The sequence below is a fragment of the Ursus arctos genome, unplaced genomic scaffold, assembly GCF_023065955.2.
Source record: "Ursus arctos isolate Adak ecotype North America unplaced genomic scaffold, UrsArc2.0 scaffold_12, whole genome shotgun sequence".
NCBI classification, from domain to species: Eukaryota; Metazoa; Chordata; class Mammalia; order Carnivora; family Ursidae; genus Ursus; species Ursus arctos.
In genome coordinates this window covers 13,352,424-13,373,927 of record NW_026622786.1, presented here as the reverse complement: position 1 = coordinate 13,373,927, position 21,504 = coordinate 13,352,424, and the positions used below count along the sequence as shown (strand labels likewise).

The following is a 21,504-nucleotide window of genomic DNA, read 5'->3' as shown; positions in this document are numbered from 1 at the left end:
CCATTAATGCCCATTACACTGGAATCAATAGTTATATTACACTTAGTAATAAAGGCACCTATTCTTGAATATTCTATACTTCCTAACATGGGGCATGACTTTAAAAACCCAAAATTTAATCTTGGGTGACAAGACACAAAGATTAACCAATAATCTGTATGTCTGCAAGGTATACAATATAAAGACAAATGAGATGGGTATAGATTCATCTGGGACTAAATAAACATCAACTCGGCAGTTTTTCTGGGAACTTCCACATCTGTTTCCTATCATTGATTATTTTAATCTATTTGTCTTCAGTCTTTGTCTATCTAGCCCTAGTTCAAAACCCAGGCATCTGTCTAGATGTAAACAGCTTTTACAGCAACAGGAAATTTGATTTAATGATCTTAAAAATGAATGATCTTTTATTAAGACCACACCATTTTATTTCTTCTCTGTAACTAAAGTAAAAGGAACCGCTAAATGAACACATTTCAAATTTTATTTTGACAGCAATTACAAAGCCTTCAGTGAACTACTACTCCTATTCACCTCTCTGAATGCCTTTAAGATCCCCTTTACAGTCAATAAGTATCAAAATGTAACAGACTGGGGGTGCCTGGGTGGTGCAGTCAGTTGAGGTTGAGCGTCCAACTCTTGGTTTCAGCTCAGGTTGTGATCTCAGGGACATGAGATCGAGCCCTGCCTTACACTTGGAGCTCACTGCGGAGTCTGCTTGGGGCTCTCTCTCCCTCTCCCTCTGCCACTGCCCCCAACGTGCATGCTCATGCACTCTCTCTCAAATAAATAAATAAATAAATAAATAAATAAATAAATATTTAAAATACATATAACAGGCTGAAATAATTCTGACTTGAATTATGGAGACCCAAATTTTGGTCTACATACTTTTATGAATTTGATAAACTCAAATAAAAGTAGCACTTTCATCATAAAATTTCTCACTTTTGGAACATGAGGATTAAATTCCACAGCTCTATGAATTGCTTCCACAGCATTAATTTCTGCTGTGCTTAGCCCTCTTCTGGAAGCTGTTTCAGGAGAGAATCTGTAAGAAAACCACAAAATGAAGAAATGAATATAAAAATCCATGGATTTTGATCATAATCTAACTTCCCGAAGCAGGGGTTTCTGGTGATAGCCGAAGACAAAGCCAAATAATAGTAAACATGAAAGTAAAGCCCTTGGTTCAACATATAAAGAAGGGCAGTGTAGGAAATGGAAATCTTCAAATTTAGGTAATGAAAGCCTTCTGGAGAAGTCCACTGGCACATTCTGGGAAAGGTAATAAAATAAGAAATGCTACATAGGGACATCCAGAGAATCTCATGAAATAGAAGTACATTCTTATCAAATTTTAACTTAGAGGAAACAGACTGTGAATATTCCATTCTAGTTCATATTAAGACATAGTAATCTAAGGCGAAAAGAAAATGGTTGCCACTTGGTTTCCGAAAATCTTATCTGTGGAATAAAGAGAAATTCATTAAGGACAGCCAGAAGGACAAGGGAAACAGAATAATTTAGAATTATAATCTCAGAACAGACAGCATGAAACTATTTCCCTACCATATACCTTATCATTATCATCATAGCCACTACATATTCCATGTACATCCTAGCATTGTTTTAAGCATCTAACACACAAAATCCTCACACAACCATGCTACAGTATTATTATGCTGATTTTACAGAGAGGAAGAGACTCAAACTGATTAATGTGCCCAAAGTTCCACAGCTGGTATGCAGTAGACTTTGAATTGGAATCCAGGTTTATTTAGCTCTAAAAACTGTGCTCTTCCCACTACACTGTAAGAAGCTTCAAAGTCCCATGAGATCAAGGGTTATTCAAAAGGAAACAAGGAGGAAAAAGCATTGTTTAAAGTCAGTGGTGAGAAACATAATACAGGTTTCCCCTGTAATCTGCAAGTACAGCGTTCCTAAGAAACCTTTCCTAAGCTGGAATGGTGTAAAGGGAAGAAGCAATTACCATTTCATAAATGTGAGCATCCTGTTTGGATTTCTTTTGGTTAGCAAACACAGGTATTACTGTAGGTGTCTTGTAAAAGTGAAGTGGCATAAAGTGAACTTTCAGATAGCAGGGGAAACCTGTATTGGTTTAGTAGTCTTTCTAAATTACTGTGGTTTTCAATACTTACTTATCTGAAACAGTCCTTGTCTTCAATAGTGCTGCGGTGTAACAGATTGCTGCCGACTTTGGAAGGCTTATATCTGTAATTGTAATTTTCAACTTGGGTAAGAATCACAAAAAATATCTTAAGACAATTTTTACTAAGAAAAATTCCTGGTAGAAATTCAAGAGATACACTATAGTAGTAGAAACAGGTGGACATGTTGGAAGAGCTGAGTTTTAATCCTGGTTCTAGTATTTACTAGCTATGCATCCCTGTACTAGTAGCAACTTCTTTAACCTTTAACGTCAGTTTTTTCTTCTCAAAATAGAGAAATAGTACTTTTCTAGCAGAGATTAAATTATGTCTGTGAAAGCCCTCAGTACAACGGTAAAAGGACTCAACAAATGTTTATAATAATCTGTTTACAATAATAGTATTCAGGGAAAAAGACATAGTATAGCTAGAACTATTGAAAACTCCACCTATTCACAGAGAAAAACTAAGATTAAAAAAAAAAAAGAAATATTTAACAGGAGTTATATCCAAGTAATATAACAGGTGATTTTAATTTTTTCTTCTTCCAATGTTTTTTGTATTTTCTACATTGTCTTAAAGGATTTTTTCATAAAATAAAAAATAATCAGGAATTATAATATAATTAATTACACCAAGGCTTTCTTAAAGAATGCCCAAAATAATGTTATCAGGAGAGTAGTACTAGTGGACTCTCAAAGTTTTAGATTCCGGAGTTATACCAATAAATCAAGAACTAAAGAAATAAATTTGCTTTTAAGTTCTACAGGATTCTAGAATGGTAAAAACTGGGGAATCATGAAAACAACTGAAAACACAGGAGCATATTTAAGTTGTTAGTTTTATTTTATTTTGAATAAATCAGGTCCTATCTGATTTTTTGTATTTGGTTCCTAAGCTTGTTCACTGTATCATAAGCAGGCCACGGACCCAATAAGTTACATATGGAAAGAATTTTTCACAAATTTCTCCAGGAGCCTACACTATTGTGAAGCACTTGTAAGAATTCCAGATGTTTAAAAGAAATAAACTTCTCTTTCCAAGTGTGACACATTTCAAACTTTCCAAGTCATGGGGATTCCCAAGCTAATGGCTAGGAACTTACAACAGAGCAAGGGTGAACATGTGACCTGTACATGCTATGTTATAGTGAAAGAAAGATATGACCAGAAACATTATGCTAGTTAGGATGTTTTCATCTTGAGGTTAAAAGCTGATGCCTCACTCAGAATGAGCAGAATGGTCATACTTCTTAAAAATTCTCCCAATTCCATTTGTGGTGAACTGGCACTGCTCAGTATAATAATAAAAACAGCCAATATATATCGACTTCTTACTCCTGGAAAACTAATAAAGAAATGGAATACCTGGATTTAAGTGTTGGCTAGCCACACTTACTGGCTGGGAGACCTTACCCAATTACTTAACCTTCTTCAACTACAGTTTCCTTGTTTACTAACAAGAGTAAAAAAACTTGTCCTACCACCTCACAAGATTGTTAAACTGATCATATGAAATAATTATACTTTGTAACCAAAAAGCATTGTAAAAATGTTATTTCTGAATTTCTTAAACATACCATAAAGCAACTTCTGTTAACTGTCTCTGACAGTCCAAAACAAATGAGGTACCATCTTATGTCCACAGCACCCCATACTTTTCCAATTATCTCACCTAACACACTATGCTTCAATATAGCTACTATTTGTCTGTACGTTCCTTTACTAAACTGTAAATCCTACAAGGACTAAGTCCATGTCTTCTTGTTCACCATTGTATTCCAAGCCCCTCACTCAATAAACAAATGAATAAATTTTTACAGAAGAAAGGTTCCTCCTTGTAGGCTTTTGCTCCCAAAAGTCTTGAGAAAGAAGACACTATAACTTGTATCCATGGATTCTAAATACTGACTAGTAAGAATGGGAAGAGAAAATCAAAGAAATACCAGAATAGGATCGCATCTATGATTACATAATTGAAAAAATATTTTAGCCATGCTATCAACTAAGTCAATTATCACTTACCATCATATTTTGCTAGGACTGCCTGAACATCTGCATAGGCCTGTAATTCTAAAAGTGATTCTAGGAGATTCTCATGGATGTTCAACATGGTAAGAGGAGGAAATTCTTTCATCAGCTGTACATTAAAAGGAAAAAAGATTAAAATTATAGCAAAGGAACTCAATAGAGCTGAATCTGATTCATTAAAGGAGAAATTCTTTAGTTTCTTAACAAAACTGTGGAGATTCAACCCTTAGAAATATACGTGTATTAAGGAAATACTTTGTTATAAAACCTACCAATTAAAAAACAATGATTTTGCATTAAAATAATTGGCAACTGAAATCGCATTTTCAGTGTTTGGAGGAAAAAATATAAACATCCAATCATCAAATTACTTACATCTCTCATTATTTTTACTGCTTCTCTTATTCTTCCTAATTTTCTTGCACACATTGCTAATCTTCTCTTAATATATACCAGTACATTGGTATCTCTTCCTATTTAAAAAGAAAAATGACACAACTATCACTTTGTATTATGACCCACTATTTCATTAACATATTATCCATTAATTAGAAGTAATTATTTGCTTACCCTGGAAGTTTCGATTAAAATTAAATTGTGTCAGAATGGAAGACTATTAATGATTATTGAATTTGGGTGACGAACACTGAATGGGGGGTTCATTATACTGTTCTATTTTTGTATGTTTGAAGTTTTTTATAGTAATAGCTTAAAAAAATCTCTGTCTCTCTATAATTACTTTTGCCTCTCATAGTAATCCAAGTACATTATATATAAATTAATTAGTGTATACTTGACAAGTGTATTTTAATATTAACATAAAATACATACAATAGGAAAAAATAATTCTGACCCATTATTTTGAGTTTCTGCATAAACAATCTATTATTTTAATATTCTCTATTGTTTTAACTGACAAACAAAAGATGTTCAAAACAAAATTTCCATGGCTAGTGTGAACTTTTGCTCAACAGCTAGTAATTAACGAACTATAAAACTATTTCTAGTAAGAGCTAACACATATTTCTGTAATTATCTCAGAATCACATTTGAGATTATACAAAGACAAATGGCATGGCTCTTTCACAGATGTAGTTTCATTAGTTCCAGACTGCAAAATTATATATTCCCACAGTTGTGTGCTGTAACAACATACATTAACGAAACATACTGTATACATCAATATTTAGTTTGGAGAGAAAACATTATCCAAATTTTAATTTCCACAAAGAAAAGATTTAGAACTTAACTGCTAGCAGATAATGCATTATGTAAACATATTTCAATTTATTGCCCAATATCTGCCAAAATCATTAAACTAAAACCCTCTGGCCACAAAAAAATAGCAGGAAGCAGCAGCACTACAGAGTCTAACATCTTTGGTGGAAGTATCTCAATCCTAACCGAGACAGTGTCCCTAAGAGTGGAAAGAATCTCAGTTGCTTTGGCCCATATGTTCTCCAACATACCAGAGAGAAAAGTCAAAGAAAGAATGGATGCCACGCGTAGAGCTGGATGTTATACTAAAGGGGGCACTTCCTGGCACTATGTGGAAATACATACAGCCTGAAGGGCCCGCCAAATGATGTACTTCTACTATTGCTTGGGGGAAGGGTGAGAATAAACGTAATAGCTGCTTATCATTACTCGAAGGCTCTCCTGAATCTTGGGTATTTTTGAGTTGTGTTTCTCCAATGACCAGCCCAATTCTCACATGAAATAAATTACCTTAAGTTTCAGAGCAGCACATCTCTCAATAACCAGAGCACATCTGTTCCTTCCACAAGCATTCTCTAGTTAATGCCTATTTGTCTTGCTGGCTTGCAGACATCATGAAAAGATTAGTTCTCTCTTATGAAAAGAAGCTAACTTCTAAGTATTAAGGGTTGTTTTTATTATTGTTGTTTTGTGTCTTAAACATAAAAGAGCCAACTGCAGGAGTTAAATAAAAGACAGGTAAAAATCAGTTCAAATTTGCTTACTCAGTTGAGCTTCATGCTGAGGACTTTGGTGCTGGCACTGCTGTGACCGCCTGTAAATTGTTTCCCCTGCCTTGAGTGCCTGTTTAAATAACCTTTCAGCATCTACAATAGTTGTTGCTTCTTCCTCAGCCAGTAGAACGTATGCAGTGGCACAGCTATGAAGAAAGCAAGCAAGGCAATTTTAAGTAAAATGGGAAAGAAGTATTTTCTCTTGGATATGTCCTTTGTTCTGCATCACATTTCCCTACCTTTACCTATACTTTCCATCTCTTGAAGAAGAAAAAAACCCTTCACTCAATATTCTAATGTATTAGGGGCATATTGGTATATTCTTGGTGTGTTTCCACAATTTTTCTCCTTCCCTACTTTTCTTTTCTTCATTTTCTGTCTGCTTTACTTCTATATCTATTCTCTAACTGCTGTCTCATATCTTCCTTTTGTAAAAGGGGGGAAAAATGAGATCTATAAAGAATTACCTAAAAAGTAGTTCAAGGAACCATACACTCTAGTGGTCATGCCTGCTCTTAGCCACTATATACTTTGTAATATCCATCTAACAGGGGCAAGTATGGGAGAGGGTGAAGATTGAGAAGTCGCATGGCCAACCAGGCAGCTTTAACATTTGACTTAGAAATATATCATTCCAGGACTAGCCCTTTTTTCTAACCCTGAGCCTTCCTTCTGCATGCTGCCCCATCCTCTCTTGGACTTAGCCACAATCGTACTGCACCCAAACTGCCTTGGTCTGAATTCTAGTCTTTCCTCCTACATTGCTGCTCTTACTCATCACACCCAGGCTCACTCCAAGTTTTCTTTCTTCACCCCACTAAAGCACAAAGGTTTATCTTTGTATCAATGACATCAAAAGCTGGCTAATAAGGTAAATTTAACTTGTTTGGGGGCAAAAAAGAGAAACAAAAAGTTTCCTTTCCATTCCCAGAAATAGCATTACATATCTTAGTTCTTCTGGAGACAATATCCTAGTTCTGATTATCTGAGCTTGCATTGTCCAGTACCGAAGTCCTTCGCTACATGTAGTTATTGAATACTTGAAACATGCCTAGTCTGAATTGAGATGTGATGTCAGTGTAAAGTGCATACTGGATTTTGAAGACTTAGAAGACTGTAAAATACTTTAATAGTTTAAGAAATGTATCAATTATATGTTAAAATAATATTTTAATATTTTGAATATAGCTAAATAAAGTATATTCGTTAAATTAATTTCACCTATTTCTTTTTACTTTTTAAATCTGGCTACCAGAAAATTTAAAGTTACATATATGGTTCATGTTCTATTTCTATTGAACAGCGTTTAAGCAAGAAGAGAGAAAATGCTGGCAAAAGTACAAGACCAGGCATGAAACAAAAATGATGGCAAGGGGGAGGTACCTGGGTGGCTCAGTCACTTAAGCATCTGACTCTTGTTTTCAGCTCAGGTCATGATCTCAGGGTCATGAGATGGAGCTGGGCGCTACGCTCAGCAGGGAGCCTGCTTGAGATTCTCTCTGCCCCTCTCCCCTGCCCCTCCCCCATTCACATTCTCTTTCAAATAAATCTTAAAAAAAAAATGACAGCAAGGTAGCTATCAAACAACTGGGGACAAGGAGCATCTTTTAAATTCAGAAAATGCAAACTGGACCATTTCAGCATCCTTCAAATAGGACACTAAATTGAGCTATATGATAATTTCACTAATCAACAGAGATTTCTCCACTAAAAATATTAGATTTCTCTGAAACATTAGATATATTGCTGTTTTAAACACTAGGCTCCCAAACTGCCATTCTAAACCCAACTCAAATGTTTTTAAATAACAAAATAAAAACATTTTTAAAAGATCTAGATGACTATAAATTGATGCAGTAGAATCAAAATATAAATATTTTAAATTACAATTTAGGGGTGCCTGGGTGGCTCAGTTGTTAAACATCAGCCTTTGGCTCAGGTCATGATCCCAGCTTTCTGGGATCGAACCCCGCATCAGGCTCCCTGCTCAGCGGGAAGCCTGCTTCTCCCTCTCCCACTCCCCCTGCTTGTGTTCCCTCTCTCGCTGCCTCTCTGTCAAATAAATAAAATCTTTATAAAAAAAAATTAGTTTAGCTATGTGATAAAAAGAGGTTCTTTCCTCTGAGAGCTTTCCTATATTTGTTCAAAAATATTTTTAATGGAGATGTTAATATAGAAATTAATTTTATCAATATTGAACGAATCTGTTAGGAAGGTTGGTTTTTTTAAACTAAAGTAAAATTCACATAAAATCAGCCATTTTAAAGTATGTCATTCAGGGACTTTTAATATATATACAAGGTTCACTCATGTAGCATGGAGCAGTATTTCATTCCTTTTTATGACTAATGCTCCGCTGTGTAAATACACCAATTCTGTTTATCCATTCATCATCAGCTGATGGACATCTGAGTTGGTTCCAGTGTGGGGCTATTATAATATTGCTGTGAACACCTGCTTTCAGTACTCTTCAGTACATGCCTAGGTGTGGAACTGCTGGGTCATATGATAGTTCTAATTTTATCTTTTTGAGGAACTGCCACACTGTTTCCACAGTGGCAATACCATTTTACATTCCCATGGGCAGTGTATGAGGGTTCTAATTTCTCCATATTTTTGCAAACACTTGCTATTTTCTGGAGGTGTTTGTTTTTGTTATAACCATCTTATGAAGGCACATGTCACTGTTGTTTTCATTTTCATTTCCCTAATTATGAATGATGTTGAGCACCTTCTCATGTGTTTATTGGTCATTTATATGTCTGAATCCTTCTTTGAAGAAATGTCTGTTGATCCTTTGTCCATTTTTAATTGGATTATCATTTTGTAATTGAGCTGTAAGAATCTTGATATATTCTGGATACTAGACTTTTACCAAATATGGCTTGCAAATATTTTCTCTCATTCTGTGGGTTGCCTTTTCACTTTCTAGATAGTATCCTTCAATGCACAAAAGCTTTTAGTTTTGATGGAAATCTAACTTATCTAAATTTTTTGTTGTTGCTTTTGCTTTTGGCGTCATATCTAAGAAACCATTGACAAATCCAGTCATAAAAATCTGCCCCTATGTTTTCTTCTAAGAGTTTTATAGTTTTAGCACTTAAATTTAGGTCTTTGATTAATTTTGAATTAATTATGCATGATACGAGGTAAGGGTTGCTTTTGTATATGGCTATCCATTTGCCCAGCATCACTTGATGAAAAGACTATTCCTTCCCCATTGAATGGTCTTGGCACCCTTGTCAAAAACCAATTGACCATAGGGGCTCCTGGATGGCTCAGTCGGTTGGGCATCCAACTCTTGGTTTCAGTTCAGATCATGATCTCAGGGTCGTGAGATTAAGCCCTGCTTCAGGATTCCCCACTCAGTGGGGAGTCTGCTTCTCTCACTCTGCCCTTTCTCTCATTCTTTCACTCACTCTTTCTCTAAAATAAGTAAATGAATCTTTAAAAAAAAAAAAAAAATCAATTGACCATAAATGCATGGGGTTTTTTCTGGACTCACAACTCGATTCCATCAATCTAGATGTCTGTCTTTATGATTTAATTACTGTAGCTTCATAGTAAGCTTTGAAATCAGGAAATGAGTTCTCCAACTTTGTTCTTTTTCAAGGTCGTTTTGACTGTTTGAGGGCTCTTGTAATTCAACGTGAATTTCAGGATCAGCCTGTCCATTTCATAACAATGGCAACTGAAATTTTGATAGGGATTGCATTGAATTTGTAGATCAACTTGAGGAGTGCTGCCATTTTAACAATATTAAGTATTACAATTCATAAACGTGGGATGTCTTTCCATTTATTTAGGTATTCTTTAACTTTTTCAACAATACTTAGTCATTTTTAGTGTACAAGTCTTACACTCCTTGATTAAATTTACCTTTAAGTATTTTAACATTTTTGATGCTATTGTATAATGGAATTGTTTTTTAAATTTCTTTTTTAGGGGAGCCTGGGTGGCTCAGTCGGTTAAGTGTCTGACTTTGGCTTGCGTTGTGATCTCGGGGTCCTGGGATCGAGCCCCACATTGGGTTCCCTGCTCCATGGGGAGCCTGCTTGTCCCTCTCTCTGCCCCCCCCATCTCGTGCTCTCTCTCTCAAATAAAATCTTCAAAAAAAATTTTTTTCAGACTGTCTACTGCTAGTGTATAGATACATGACAGACAAAGGAAAGACTTGTTTCTGCCATTTTCCTATTTGTTTTCTATATGTCCTATAGACAATAACTTTGTTGAACTCTTTTGCTAGCTCTAATGGGTTTTTTGTGTGGGGATTCTTTGAGATTTTCTATGTGTAAGATCATATAATCTGTGAATAAGGACAATTTTAACTTTTCCTTTCTGATTTGGAAGCCCTTTTCCCTTCTTCTTCTGCCTAATTGTGCTGGCTAGCACTTACAGTACGATGTTAAATAGAAGTGACGAGAAAAGATGTCCTTCTCTTATTCTTGATTTTAGAAAGAAACCTTTCATTCTTTCATCTGTAAATATGTAGTTAGCTGTGGGTTTTTCACAGATGTCCTTTATCAGTTTGAGGAAGTTTCCTTCTATTCCCTTATTTTTCAGTGTTTTTATCATAAAATAGTGTAGGATTTTGTCAAATACCTTTTCTGTATCAATAGAGATGACCATGTGGTTCTTGTTCTTTTTTCTATTAATGTGGTATCTTACATTGACTTCATATTTTAAACCATCCTTGCCTTCTTGGGACAAATCCCACTTGTTCCTGGTATATAATTCTTCTTATATGCTGCTGGATTTGCTGTGCCAGTATTTTGTTGAGGATTTTTGCATCTATATTCATAATGGATATTAGTCTATAATTTTTGTTTCTTGTGATGTCTTTGGTTTTGGAATGAGGGTAATACTGGCTTCACAGGATGCATTAGGAAGAGTTACTTCCCTTCTATTTCTTTGAAGAGTTTAAGAAGGACTGGTGTTTATTCTTCTTCTAGTTCTTGGTAGCACTTGCCAGTGAAGGGATCTAGTCCTGGGTTTTCTTTGTTTGGAAGTTTTTAAATTACCGATTCCATCTCTTCACTTGTTATAGATCTACTCAGATTTTTTATTTCTTCTTGAATCAGTTTTGGTAGCATGTTGCTAGAAATTTGTCCATTTTACTTATCTAATTTATAGACATATAATTGTTCATTGTATTCTGCTTTTAATTTCTGTTAAGGTAAGTAGTAATGCTGCCAGTTTCATTCTTAATTTCAGTAATCTGAGTCTTCTTTTTTAATTGGTCAGTCTAGCAAAGTTTGTTAATTTTGATCTTTTTTTTTTTAAGATTTTACTTATTTATTTTATTTGACAGAGAGAGCGAGCGAAAGAGCACACAAGCAAGGGGAGCAGCAGAGGGAGAGGGAGAAGCAGGCTTTCCACTGAGCAGGGAGCCTGATGCGGGGCTCGATCCGAGGGCCCTGGGATCATGACCAGAGCCAAAGGCAGACGCCTAACCAACTGAGCCACCCAGACACCCCAATTTTGTTGGTCTTTTAAAAAACCAACCTTTGGTTTCATTGATTCTTTTGTTTTCCTATTCTGTACTTTATCTTACTCTGTTCTTTGTTACTGCCTTCCTTCTGCTTGTAGTTTAGTTGGCTCTTCATTTTCTAGTTTCTTAAGGTATAAATTTAAAGTTATTGATTCGAGATCTTTTTTTATTAATGTGTTTACAGTCTGCTTTCTCTGTATCTCATAAGTTTTGGTATGTTGTGCTTTCATTTTCACTCATCCATCCCAAAGTATTTTCTAATTTTTCCTTGTGATTTCTTCTTTGACTCACTGGTTGTTTAAGAGTCTTGCCTAACTTCCACATATCCCAATATTGTGAATTTCCAGATCTCTTTGTGTTTTTGATTTCTAATTTTATTCCACTGTGGTTGAAGTAAATAGTTTGTATAATTTCAATCTTTTGAAATTTATTGAGACTTCTTTATATCATAACATATGATATATCCTAGAGAATGTTCCATGTACACTTGAGAAGGACATGAACTCTACTATTGGATAGAGTGCTATATGGATGTCTGTTAGGTCTAGTTATAGTATTGTTCAAGTCTTTCATTTCATTGTGTATCTTTTGTCTAATTATTCTATCCATTGTTGAAATGGTGTATTGAAGTTTCCAACCATTACTGTTGAACTATTCCTCCATTCAATTCTGTCAGTTTTTGCTTCATTTATTTTGGGTCTCTGTTACTAAGTGCATATAAGTTTATAATCGTTCTATCTTCTTTATGAATTGAACCTCTTTTGTCATTATATAACGTAATTGTCTCATAAAAATTTTGTTGGGGTGTCTGGGTGGCTCAGTCGGTTGAGTGTCCGGCTCTTGATTTCAGCTCAGGTCATGATCTCAGGGTCCTGGGATCAAGCCCTGCATTGGACTCCCTGCTCAGTGGGGAGACTGCTTCTGCCCCTCCCTCCCCATTCATGCTCGCTCACGCTCTTAAATAAAATCTAAAAAAAAAAAAAAAAAAAAGAATCCTTAGTTGACAGTTTTCTTTCAGAATTTTGACTTTGTCATCCCACTGCTCTGGCTTCTGTGGTTTCTGATGAGTACTCAGCTGTTAATCTTATTGAAGATCCTTCACTCATGATGAATTACTTCTCTCTTGCTGCTTTCAGGAATTTCCCCTTTCCTTGGTTTTTGAAAGCTTGATTATAATGCGTATCATTGTAGATTTCTTTGATTATATCTTACTTGAGGTTCACTGAGCTTCTTGATCTTTATTTCCAGATTTCATTCTAAACTTTTTTCCTAGATTTCTTTCTAGATTTCTAAATCGTTATTGGTATTCTCTAGTGGTGAAATATCCTTCACATGACTTCCTTTTGTTCTTTGTACATGGCTTCCTTTACCTCTTTGAGCATATTTAAAACATCTGATTTAAAGTTTTTGTCTGGAAAGTCCAAAGTCTTGAGGACTTCCTTGAAGACAGTCTCCATTCATTTCCTTTCCTTTCTTTGTATGTCTTGTAATTTCTTTGTTTAAAACTGCAAATTTTGAAGATTATGATCAAGCAACTCTAGCTATCAGATTTCCCCTCCTTCCCATGGCTTGTTGTTGCTTGTTGCAGTTATTTGTTTAATGACTCTTCTGAACTAATTTTCTAAAGTTTGTAGTCATTATTATATACGACCAGTGAAAACTCTGCTCCTTTAGCTTATTCATCAGCCAGTGATTTTGATAGACATTGCCTTAAACACCTGGAACCAAAAACAAAGCAAAAAAACCCAAGTCTTTGCAGATTGGCTCTATGTGTGTGTTGGGGCACACTTTCAACAGTCAGTCAGGCAGTTTACAACTCTGCCTTAGCCTTTACTTTCTGTTTGTACAGAACCCGAAATTAAGACAGACATGAGAGGTTAGGGTCTTCTTAAGTCATTTCTGAGCATGTGCCCAAAGTTGGGCATGTATGGGACATCTGAGATTCCTAGGAATATGTGGGAGTTTTTCAATTATTTCCCAAAGTATCTTGTTCCCCAGCCTTTCCTCTCAAGCTTTCTTGTTTGTCTATTGTTTGCCTCAGCTGTTATCCCTTGCCCCAGGGCAGCAGGGACTAATGCATTTGCCTTTAAATGTTTTCAACAAATCCCCCCCCCCCCGCCCCCCCCCCCACCTTGTAGCTGTGTCAATGCTGGGAGAGTTCTGAATTAATGCAAATAAAGACAAGACCTTTGAGCTGGTCCTTCAGAGAGCCAACCAGACAGGTCAAAATAAACAAGCACAATTCTTTAAGAATAAGATCCATTCCACTTCCTCTGATAGTAGGAACCTATACCTAGAATGCAGACTTTTGTCTTCAAGGCTGCCACTGAGCAAGGGAGTGGGGGATGGGACCAGTGTAAGTCAAAACACCATAAAGCTCACTTACAGAAATGTTGCTGTTTTTTAAACTGATTTAGCATTTTCTAGGATGCTATAAACTTCTGATTAGTTTCCAGAGTTTCAATAAAGTTGATTCATTGCTTTTAGAGTTCCCTACACTGTGATTTTTGCTCCACCTTGGGAAGGTCTTCTTTATAATGATAATATATCTTAAGGGGTGGGATTGTTGAGGGATACAGGGGACAAGGCTAAATTCACATCATTCAGGAAGCATTCCTTGATTAACCCCAACTGGGGCCATACTTTTACTCTTGGCATTTATTTAGTATCAGATTAATACTTATTGATCTATTCCATTTAAGTACTAGGTTAACTTATGATTTTACATTTTGCCTTTTCAAAATATAGAATTGATACAAAGAGCTATAAAAAATAAATGCTACATTTTACTTATTTTGAATCCTCTTCGCATGCCTCCAATCCCATTAGCAACTGAAGTTCTCAGGACTGAATGAATGCTTTAAATGAATGATTTAAATGAAAAACAAAATTTAAAAAGGTGGCATAAGTATTTTAGTACACTTTAACTATCAAGAATTATCACCAATTAGGTCAGCATTCTCCATTTTAAAAAGTATCTCTAGGATAACTTCTACTCAAAAGCACAGATAAGTTTGTAATTTCAGAAGCAAAGTACAGATGTCTGTGAACACTGCAAAATTTGTCTCTGGTATACAAAAAAAGAAAGGGGACTGCTAATGACTCAAAGTGTCTTAGGAAGAGACAAAAGATAACATGAAATCATTTGCCTGAGTTTTCTTCAAAACTTACTTTCCATATATTTCAAACTTACTCATTGTTTAATTCTAAAGCTTGATAGGCTGCTTTGATTCGAGCTGGAGGATTTCTTTCCCTCCATGCCTTCTGCATAACTGTAGGAAAAATATTTCAAAAAGTAGATGAGATGGTAAACATAAATAATCTTACGCAAAACGTATGAAGAATGAGCTAGGAGAGTAAACAAAGATTTAAATAACATGTTCTTAAACATAAGAAACAAGAAACTGGGGTGTCAGTTCACATTAATCTTATGAGAAATTTACATTAAATTTGGAGGCATCGCACATAAGAAAAACATATTCTTTCTCTGATTTGAGTAACAACATATAAGGTATTTAATCCAGTTAACTGCACCATTATTATACATGAACATTTATATTTCTAAACATGTATTAAAATTGGGTGACATCAAACTACAATCAATATGAAATATTCTAGTTCTTTTATCACTCTGAAAAGGATCTACGGAACTGCTAAAAATATACAAAACACTTAAAAACAAAGTCTTTGTCTAATTAATGATTCAATACAGGAAGAATGTTTGGATTTGCATTTTGTACAAAAAGGTGGAAAAAACCATTAATTTGGAATACAGTACATTTATGGAAAATGTCAGTCTCTACCAACATTCAACAAAAGACTGAATTAAGATCTCTCTAGAGTAACAATATTAGTTTTGCTACCAATTACTGAACCAAAATGAAAATTTCATACTAATAAATACTAAATAAAATTTCATACTAAACAATAAGTTTCTGAAATATTAAACAAACAAATAAACAAAATAAATTCATGAAACTATCTGGCCTATTTCAAGTTTGATAAGAAAAATAGAGAATCTATGAATGTTGCTTTTGGAACAAAAACCTACAACTGTCCAGAAAGAATAATGTGGAAAATGTTTGAGTTTTCCTTTGGAAACAAAATATTAGTCTTGGCTTAGAAAAGAAGACAATATATTCCACTTGTGTAACAAAAATACATTTCTCATATCGAACATGTCACCAGCTGTCTGACAGCTAATGCTTCCTGAACTTGACAAGGTGATGCAAGTCAGCACCCATCTGATAATAACCAGGTAAAGAATAGGGTTTTGCTGAAACATTAAAATATTACATAAAAATTAAGAATAATATTAAACTTGCCAGTTTTAATGATGTGGCTTTCTTCTTTAACTTACATGATTTAACTGAACAAGTCAAATTTGGATACCGAAATCTTTATCAACATTTTAAATGGCTCTTTGGTACTCTAGTCTATTAAATATATATCAAAATTTATTGAAGTAATTCTTTTAAGTTATTTGCACCCAATTTTTTGCTAATTATAGAAATGTTGTAATAACCATCTTTCAACATCTACCTTTGCATACCTGACCAGATATTTCCTTTCTAGAAGTGGAATGGTTGATTAAAATGTATGCATCTTTTAAAAGATTTTGGATATAGACTCCCAAACTCTTCTCAATAAGATTGTATTAATTTACATTCTTTCAGGCAGTGGAGGAGAGTGACTGTTTCCCTACTTAGCAACACTGAATAGTATCAATCTTTGCTAATTTAATACATGGAAACTATCTCATCTTCATTTGCATTTCTTTCTTTTTCACTAAGGTCATCTGATCCACCTTTAAGCATTTTTTCTTATTCTTAGGTTTTCAACTGCTCTATCCAGACTTTCAAGATTAATCCTCACAACTAATTCAGTTCCAAGCCAAAGGGGAAAGGGGAAATAATGTACAAGAAGAAAAATTTGTATTTCTTTCTAAAACAAGGCTTAGAATAATTAAAAGGAAAATGCTGATTTAGTATTCAGTTGTCCTTTTTTTTTTTTTTTTAAATGCAAAAAGGTGGTTTTATTAAAGCACAGGGACAGGACCCATGGGCAGAAAGAGCTGCCCAACTGTCCTCTTTAAGAGCTCTTGATATGCTTAAAAAACAATACAAGCGATTAGCAATTCAATCAAATTTATCTATTTTTTTAAGTTAAATAATATTCCAATATACTATCAGTCAGAAAAGAGAACAGCCAATCTCAAGATCAGGGGTTGTAAATGTCGATGCCTACAAAGACCAAGCAGAAAACATAAATGTGTAAACGAAAAGCATGTGCACTACCTAAAGGAGGGAGTCACAGCTTGGGTCTGATTATTGCGAGGCGGACAGACAGGTCCAGTTTTGCCATATTTTCCAACTTCTAAAAAGTGTAAATCTGGGTTTAAATGTCAAATCTCCTGATTGTTAAGTGTTGAAGAGAAAATACCAGGAAAACAAATAATTCAAAAAACACTGCTGGTTGGGGTGCCTGTCTGGCTCAGTTGGTAGAGCATGAAACTCTTGATGTCAAGTTGTGAGTTCGAACCCCACACTGGGTGTAGAGATTACTTAAAAATAAAATCTTAAAAAAAACCAAAGACAGATCACTGCTGGCTGGCCCTGAAGATAATTTGTTTTCTACCTTAAATAAATAAATCAATAGGTTGAGAACAGAATCTACTAACTTAGTAACTGATGACAATTCATCAAGAGAAATTTGTTACATCACATATATATGTACATTTTTAATATAAAACTACAGATATAAATCATTACCTTTATGCGAGTGTCTGAAAAGATCAATAAGGATCAATTCATAGATAGAGTGTGTCTTTGAGCTCAGTATTTACCTAGGATTATGCATACCTCTAGAAGTACATGAAACTTTGCAAGGACCAAAATAGCATGCGTGGTTTTGAGAGAACCAATTTATAAAGTCTCAGCTTTATATGACTCTTTCCTAGAACTGATCTACTTGAAGGATGTTCCTCTGATTGGTCTATCCATCATGCTAGTTTCTCTTTCCTACCCACCATCTGCTTCCCCACTCCCCAAAAGATATATTCCCTTCCTCTACTTTACAGAAAAAAACTTACTTCTCACCCATCCTGAATGTTTCTAAGGTGCACTCCCTAGAGTGTAAAAATCTCCAAGTGCCCAAAGGACAATTTCAAGTTTGGGTTTCAGGGCAGCCATTTTTTGTCAAGGCACCTACAACAGGAATTCCTTTTACTTAACAGTGAAGCTTGGCATTAGAAATAAGAGTATTCAGGCCCCTGGATGCTCTGAATTCAAGTACGTTGCAGTATGGGGAGGGAGTGATAACAATTTTTATCAGTTCCACTTATCAGCGCCCCTCCCCCCTTACTATCAAAGAATGTGTTGCTCCTAAGGGAAGGTCCCCTCACAGCAAGGCAAAGGGGGTGCTAGTAAAGGATAATAAAGGTGGTGGAATCTTATTTGGCCAAGTGATAGGCTCTAGGAAAAGCTCCAAGAATTATCTGTCTTTCTATCTTAGAATCTAAATTAGGAAGAGAAATGGTTGTCATAGGGATGCATGTTAACATGTTTATTTGACTTGAAAAATGAAGTCAGACTTTTCTGTCAGAAAGTCGGACTGATCTGGTTGATAGAACTGACAATGAGAACTCAACCAGCCAACTAGGTTATATGGAGAACATTTTCTAAAGCTGAGAAAGCCAAATGTGTAGGTCCAAGGATTTGACAAAAATATAACTAAAGTACATGATACCATTTAGAACCTTATGATCAAAGGAAATTAAAATTTTTAAAAATTGACACAAAAAAATTTTATTGTGAAACAGCATGTGTGATAAATAAAAGACTCTCAAGGACATAATAATTTTAATAAAATAACATAAAGGTGTGAAATGGATGAGTTCAAGAAGCAGAACGACTTACATAAAATTTACTGCTGCTAAAGAGTATTCATTAATGTCTTTTTCAATGGATAATGGTGGGTATCAAGTAATTAGATTTCTTGAGATACATTCAAATACAGGGTATTCTAGTTTTATTTTTAACTATGCTAAAAATCATATTCTTTGCAATTATTTAATCTTATGATGTCAAGTTAAAAATGTTTGAAAGGATACATAGTTTTTCAAAATTCCTTTAAGAGACTGTGAACAAAAATGTTTTAAGAGCACGCCTTTAGTGGATAGCCATGGTCGCTTATTTGAAAAGCCCACCAATGTCTGCAATTCTGCTTGTGATAAAGAGGTGAAGAAATTTCTAGAGTTACTTTTAGAGTCAACTTTAGTCCTTAAAGTTAACATAACATACTAATTTCCATTTCCATTATTTCCCCAACCCAACGCTTTTGCCATTAATATAAACACTAAGCATATAAACATAAAGCAATTCCTTTTTCTCCTCTTTGCAACTAAACCCCTTTATGTAACCATTCCAAAGATCCTTGGATTTCCTGCTATCATCTACCCTCAGTACATTTAGTCCAACAGATATAGATCACAATTCACTTCAATGCTAGAAAACTGGTTACTTTTCAGACCCCTCATGGTGATTTTCTTTTGCATATCACTAGAGTGAGTAGAAGGAGTAGACCTGAATTAAGAGTCAGACCTGAATTTGAAGTCCATCTTTATCATTTATTACCTAGGTTACTTAGGGCATATTACTTGATTTGCCTTTGCCTGTCTGCCTCCCTTCCTTCCTTCTTTCCTTTCTTCCATCTATCCTTCCTTCCTTTCTTTTTTCCATTCCTTTATTTCTGGGGCTGATAAAAGTACCTATCTCATAAGATGGGAAGATTAAATCAGTACAATTACATAAATTGCTTTGAACAGTGCTTGGTGCATAGTAAGTGCTATACACTTACTATTTACACTTTATTAGTGAAATTGCTTAAGAGATCTGTGACACCAAGGTCATTCACTGATACTTTCATCAAAGAATAAATATTAATATTTACAGTATGCCAGGCAATGTGCTAGATGATAAGGATTCAAAGACGATGAGGAGAATATCGTCCCTGCTTTCCAAAGTTTCCCACCCTATTAGGGAAGATAAACATTAAAACTACATGATAAAATTAACAAGTAAATGTTTGTGGTTGAATAAATTAACTAGAATTGTTTCAATGAGGCTTGGACTAAGTACTGTGGAACTACAAAGAAGAAAGTGTTTAACTCTGGAGTTCCCAGAGAAGGGTTCCTGGAGAATGTGACTTTTAATTTGGATCTTGAAGGATAAAAGCAGGAAGCATAAAAGTAGGAGGATAGATAAGAAAGGAGAGGGCAAAGTAAAAGAACAGTGATAAAGATCTGTCTTTAACCATGTATTTAAGAGTCTCGATACTATCTTCCATAGACCAAACTGGGTATACTGTTCTCTGCATGAGCAGTTACTGTATTTGATCTGAAAGGTTTTTTAAGTAATAAAAGAAGCAATTTCACATTTTTATAAAGTACTTTAAATTCTTTATAAGAAGGATAGGTAGTGAAACAACCTAGTTTACATTCATATTTAGTTTCAATTTAATCTGGGTCTCTTATCCATGATGCAAACAACCTCAAGCCAAATAACTTTGTATATTATAATAAGTAACTCCAAAGAATTTTTAAAATAATTTTCATCACCACTAGTAACCCCATGAACAGATATGACACATACCTGTGTCTGAAGGACGTAAAAAGTCTGTGTCACAGGTGAAAAAGGTCTGATGGTCCTGAGCGGACAAATTCATGTCACAGTATGTAAGTGGCTCTTTACCAGTCACCCAAGTGTATCTTTACCAAAACACAAGAAAATAGGTAAATTGAACATGAGAGCCTCCACCTACTAAAACAGACAGTATTAAAAATGCAAAAATATACTGCTACAAATTCTATTTCAGGATGTTTTAAAAGCTTATTATCAGAAAAACAAGAGATAACAATACAAACTACTTACAATATGACAATAAAACATCAAAAACCAAAAAGGAAAATTCTCAGTGAATTAGAATTATTAAAAGTAAAACTACAAAGAAACTAGAAGAAAACATAGGTGGCCTTTTACTAGATATCAAAATGGTAAAGGGCTTTCAGAGTATAAAGAAATTGCAACTTTTCCCAGATTTTACTAAATTAGAAATTTAAACTTTCATATCCCCCTGGAACCCACAAAAATTAATAACAAGTTAACAAACTGGCTAATAAATACATTTTTAAAGGTCCAATCTCATTAGTAATTAACAAATAGTGAGTTAAATTAACAAATTTTTACTTTTCATCTGTCAAATGGCGAATATATGTTGCTGAGGATGAGGTGAAATACAGACTCACACATACTGCTGGTATAAATGTAAACTGGCACTTACGTTTCTCTTTCCAAAAATCAATTAGGTAATATCTATTAGGCGTCTTAAAAATATTCACATCTAGCTAGGGGATGGGTATGTGGAATTCTATTATGCCATGCTCTCTACTTTTTAATTTTTGAAAATCTCCATAGATGAAAAAAAAGAAAATACTAAAGGGGAGAGGGAAAAAAAATACTGTTCACACCCTTTAATTCGGGAATCTCAGTGCTACAAATCAGCCCTAAGGAAATAATTGCAGATGTTTAATATCATATGCTAAATATTTATATATAAAGATACCCCTCTAGTGTAAATGTTGACTGTGAAAAATAATCTGTGACCCAGATAGGGGAGCAATAGGCAAGGTGTCTCCATATAACAGAATAGAGTACAATCATTTAAAACCATGTTTTTGGAGAAATTCATATATGAAGGGGCACTTGGGTGGCTCAGTCGACTTTAAGCATCTGACTCTTAATTTTGGCTCAGGTCATGACCTC

The 21,504-nt window shown here is 34.8% G+C and overlaps 1 protein-coding gene across 9 annotated transcripts in view; it reads right to left on the bottom strand.

Moving 5' to 3' along the window:
* Positions 1 to 21,504, bottom strand: part of ST7L (suppression of tumorigenicity 7 like) — a 120,089-nt gene that overhangs the window by 88,387 nt on the left and 10,198 nt on the right. For all 9 annotated transcript variants that reach the window (XM_057310375.1, XM_026483746.4, XM_057310372.1 and 6 more), the window contains exons 5-11: positions 20,335 to 20,450; positions 14,877 to 14,955; positions 6,184 to 6,338; positions 4,577 to 4,674; positions 4,196 to 4,310; positions 2,163 to 2,235; positions 949 to 1,051 (exon numbers count right to left, since the gene is read on the bottom strand). In XM_057310375.1, the coding sequence (XP_057166358.1) occupies positions 949 to 1,051; positions 2,163 to 2,235; positions 4,196 to 4,310; positions 4,577 to 4,674; positions 6,184 to 6,338; positions 14,877 to 14,955; positions 20,335 to 20,450 (739 nt within the window). The remainder of the gene's footprint in view (positions 1 to 948; positions 1,052 to 2,162; positions 2,236 to 4,195; positions 4,311 to 4,576; positions 4,675 to 6,183; positions 6,339 to 14,876; positions 14,956 to 20,334; positions 20,451 to 21,504) is intronic.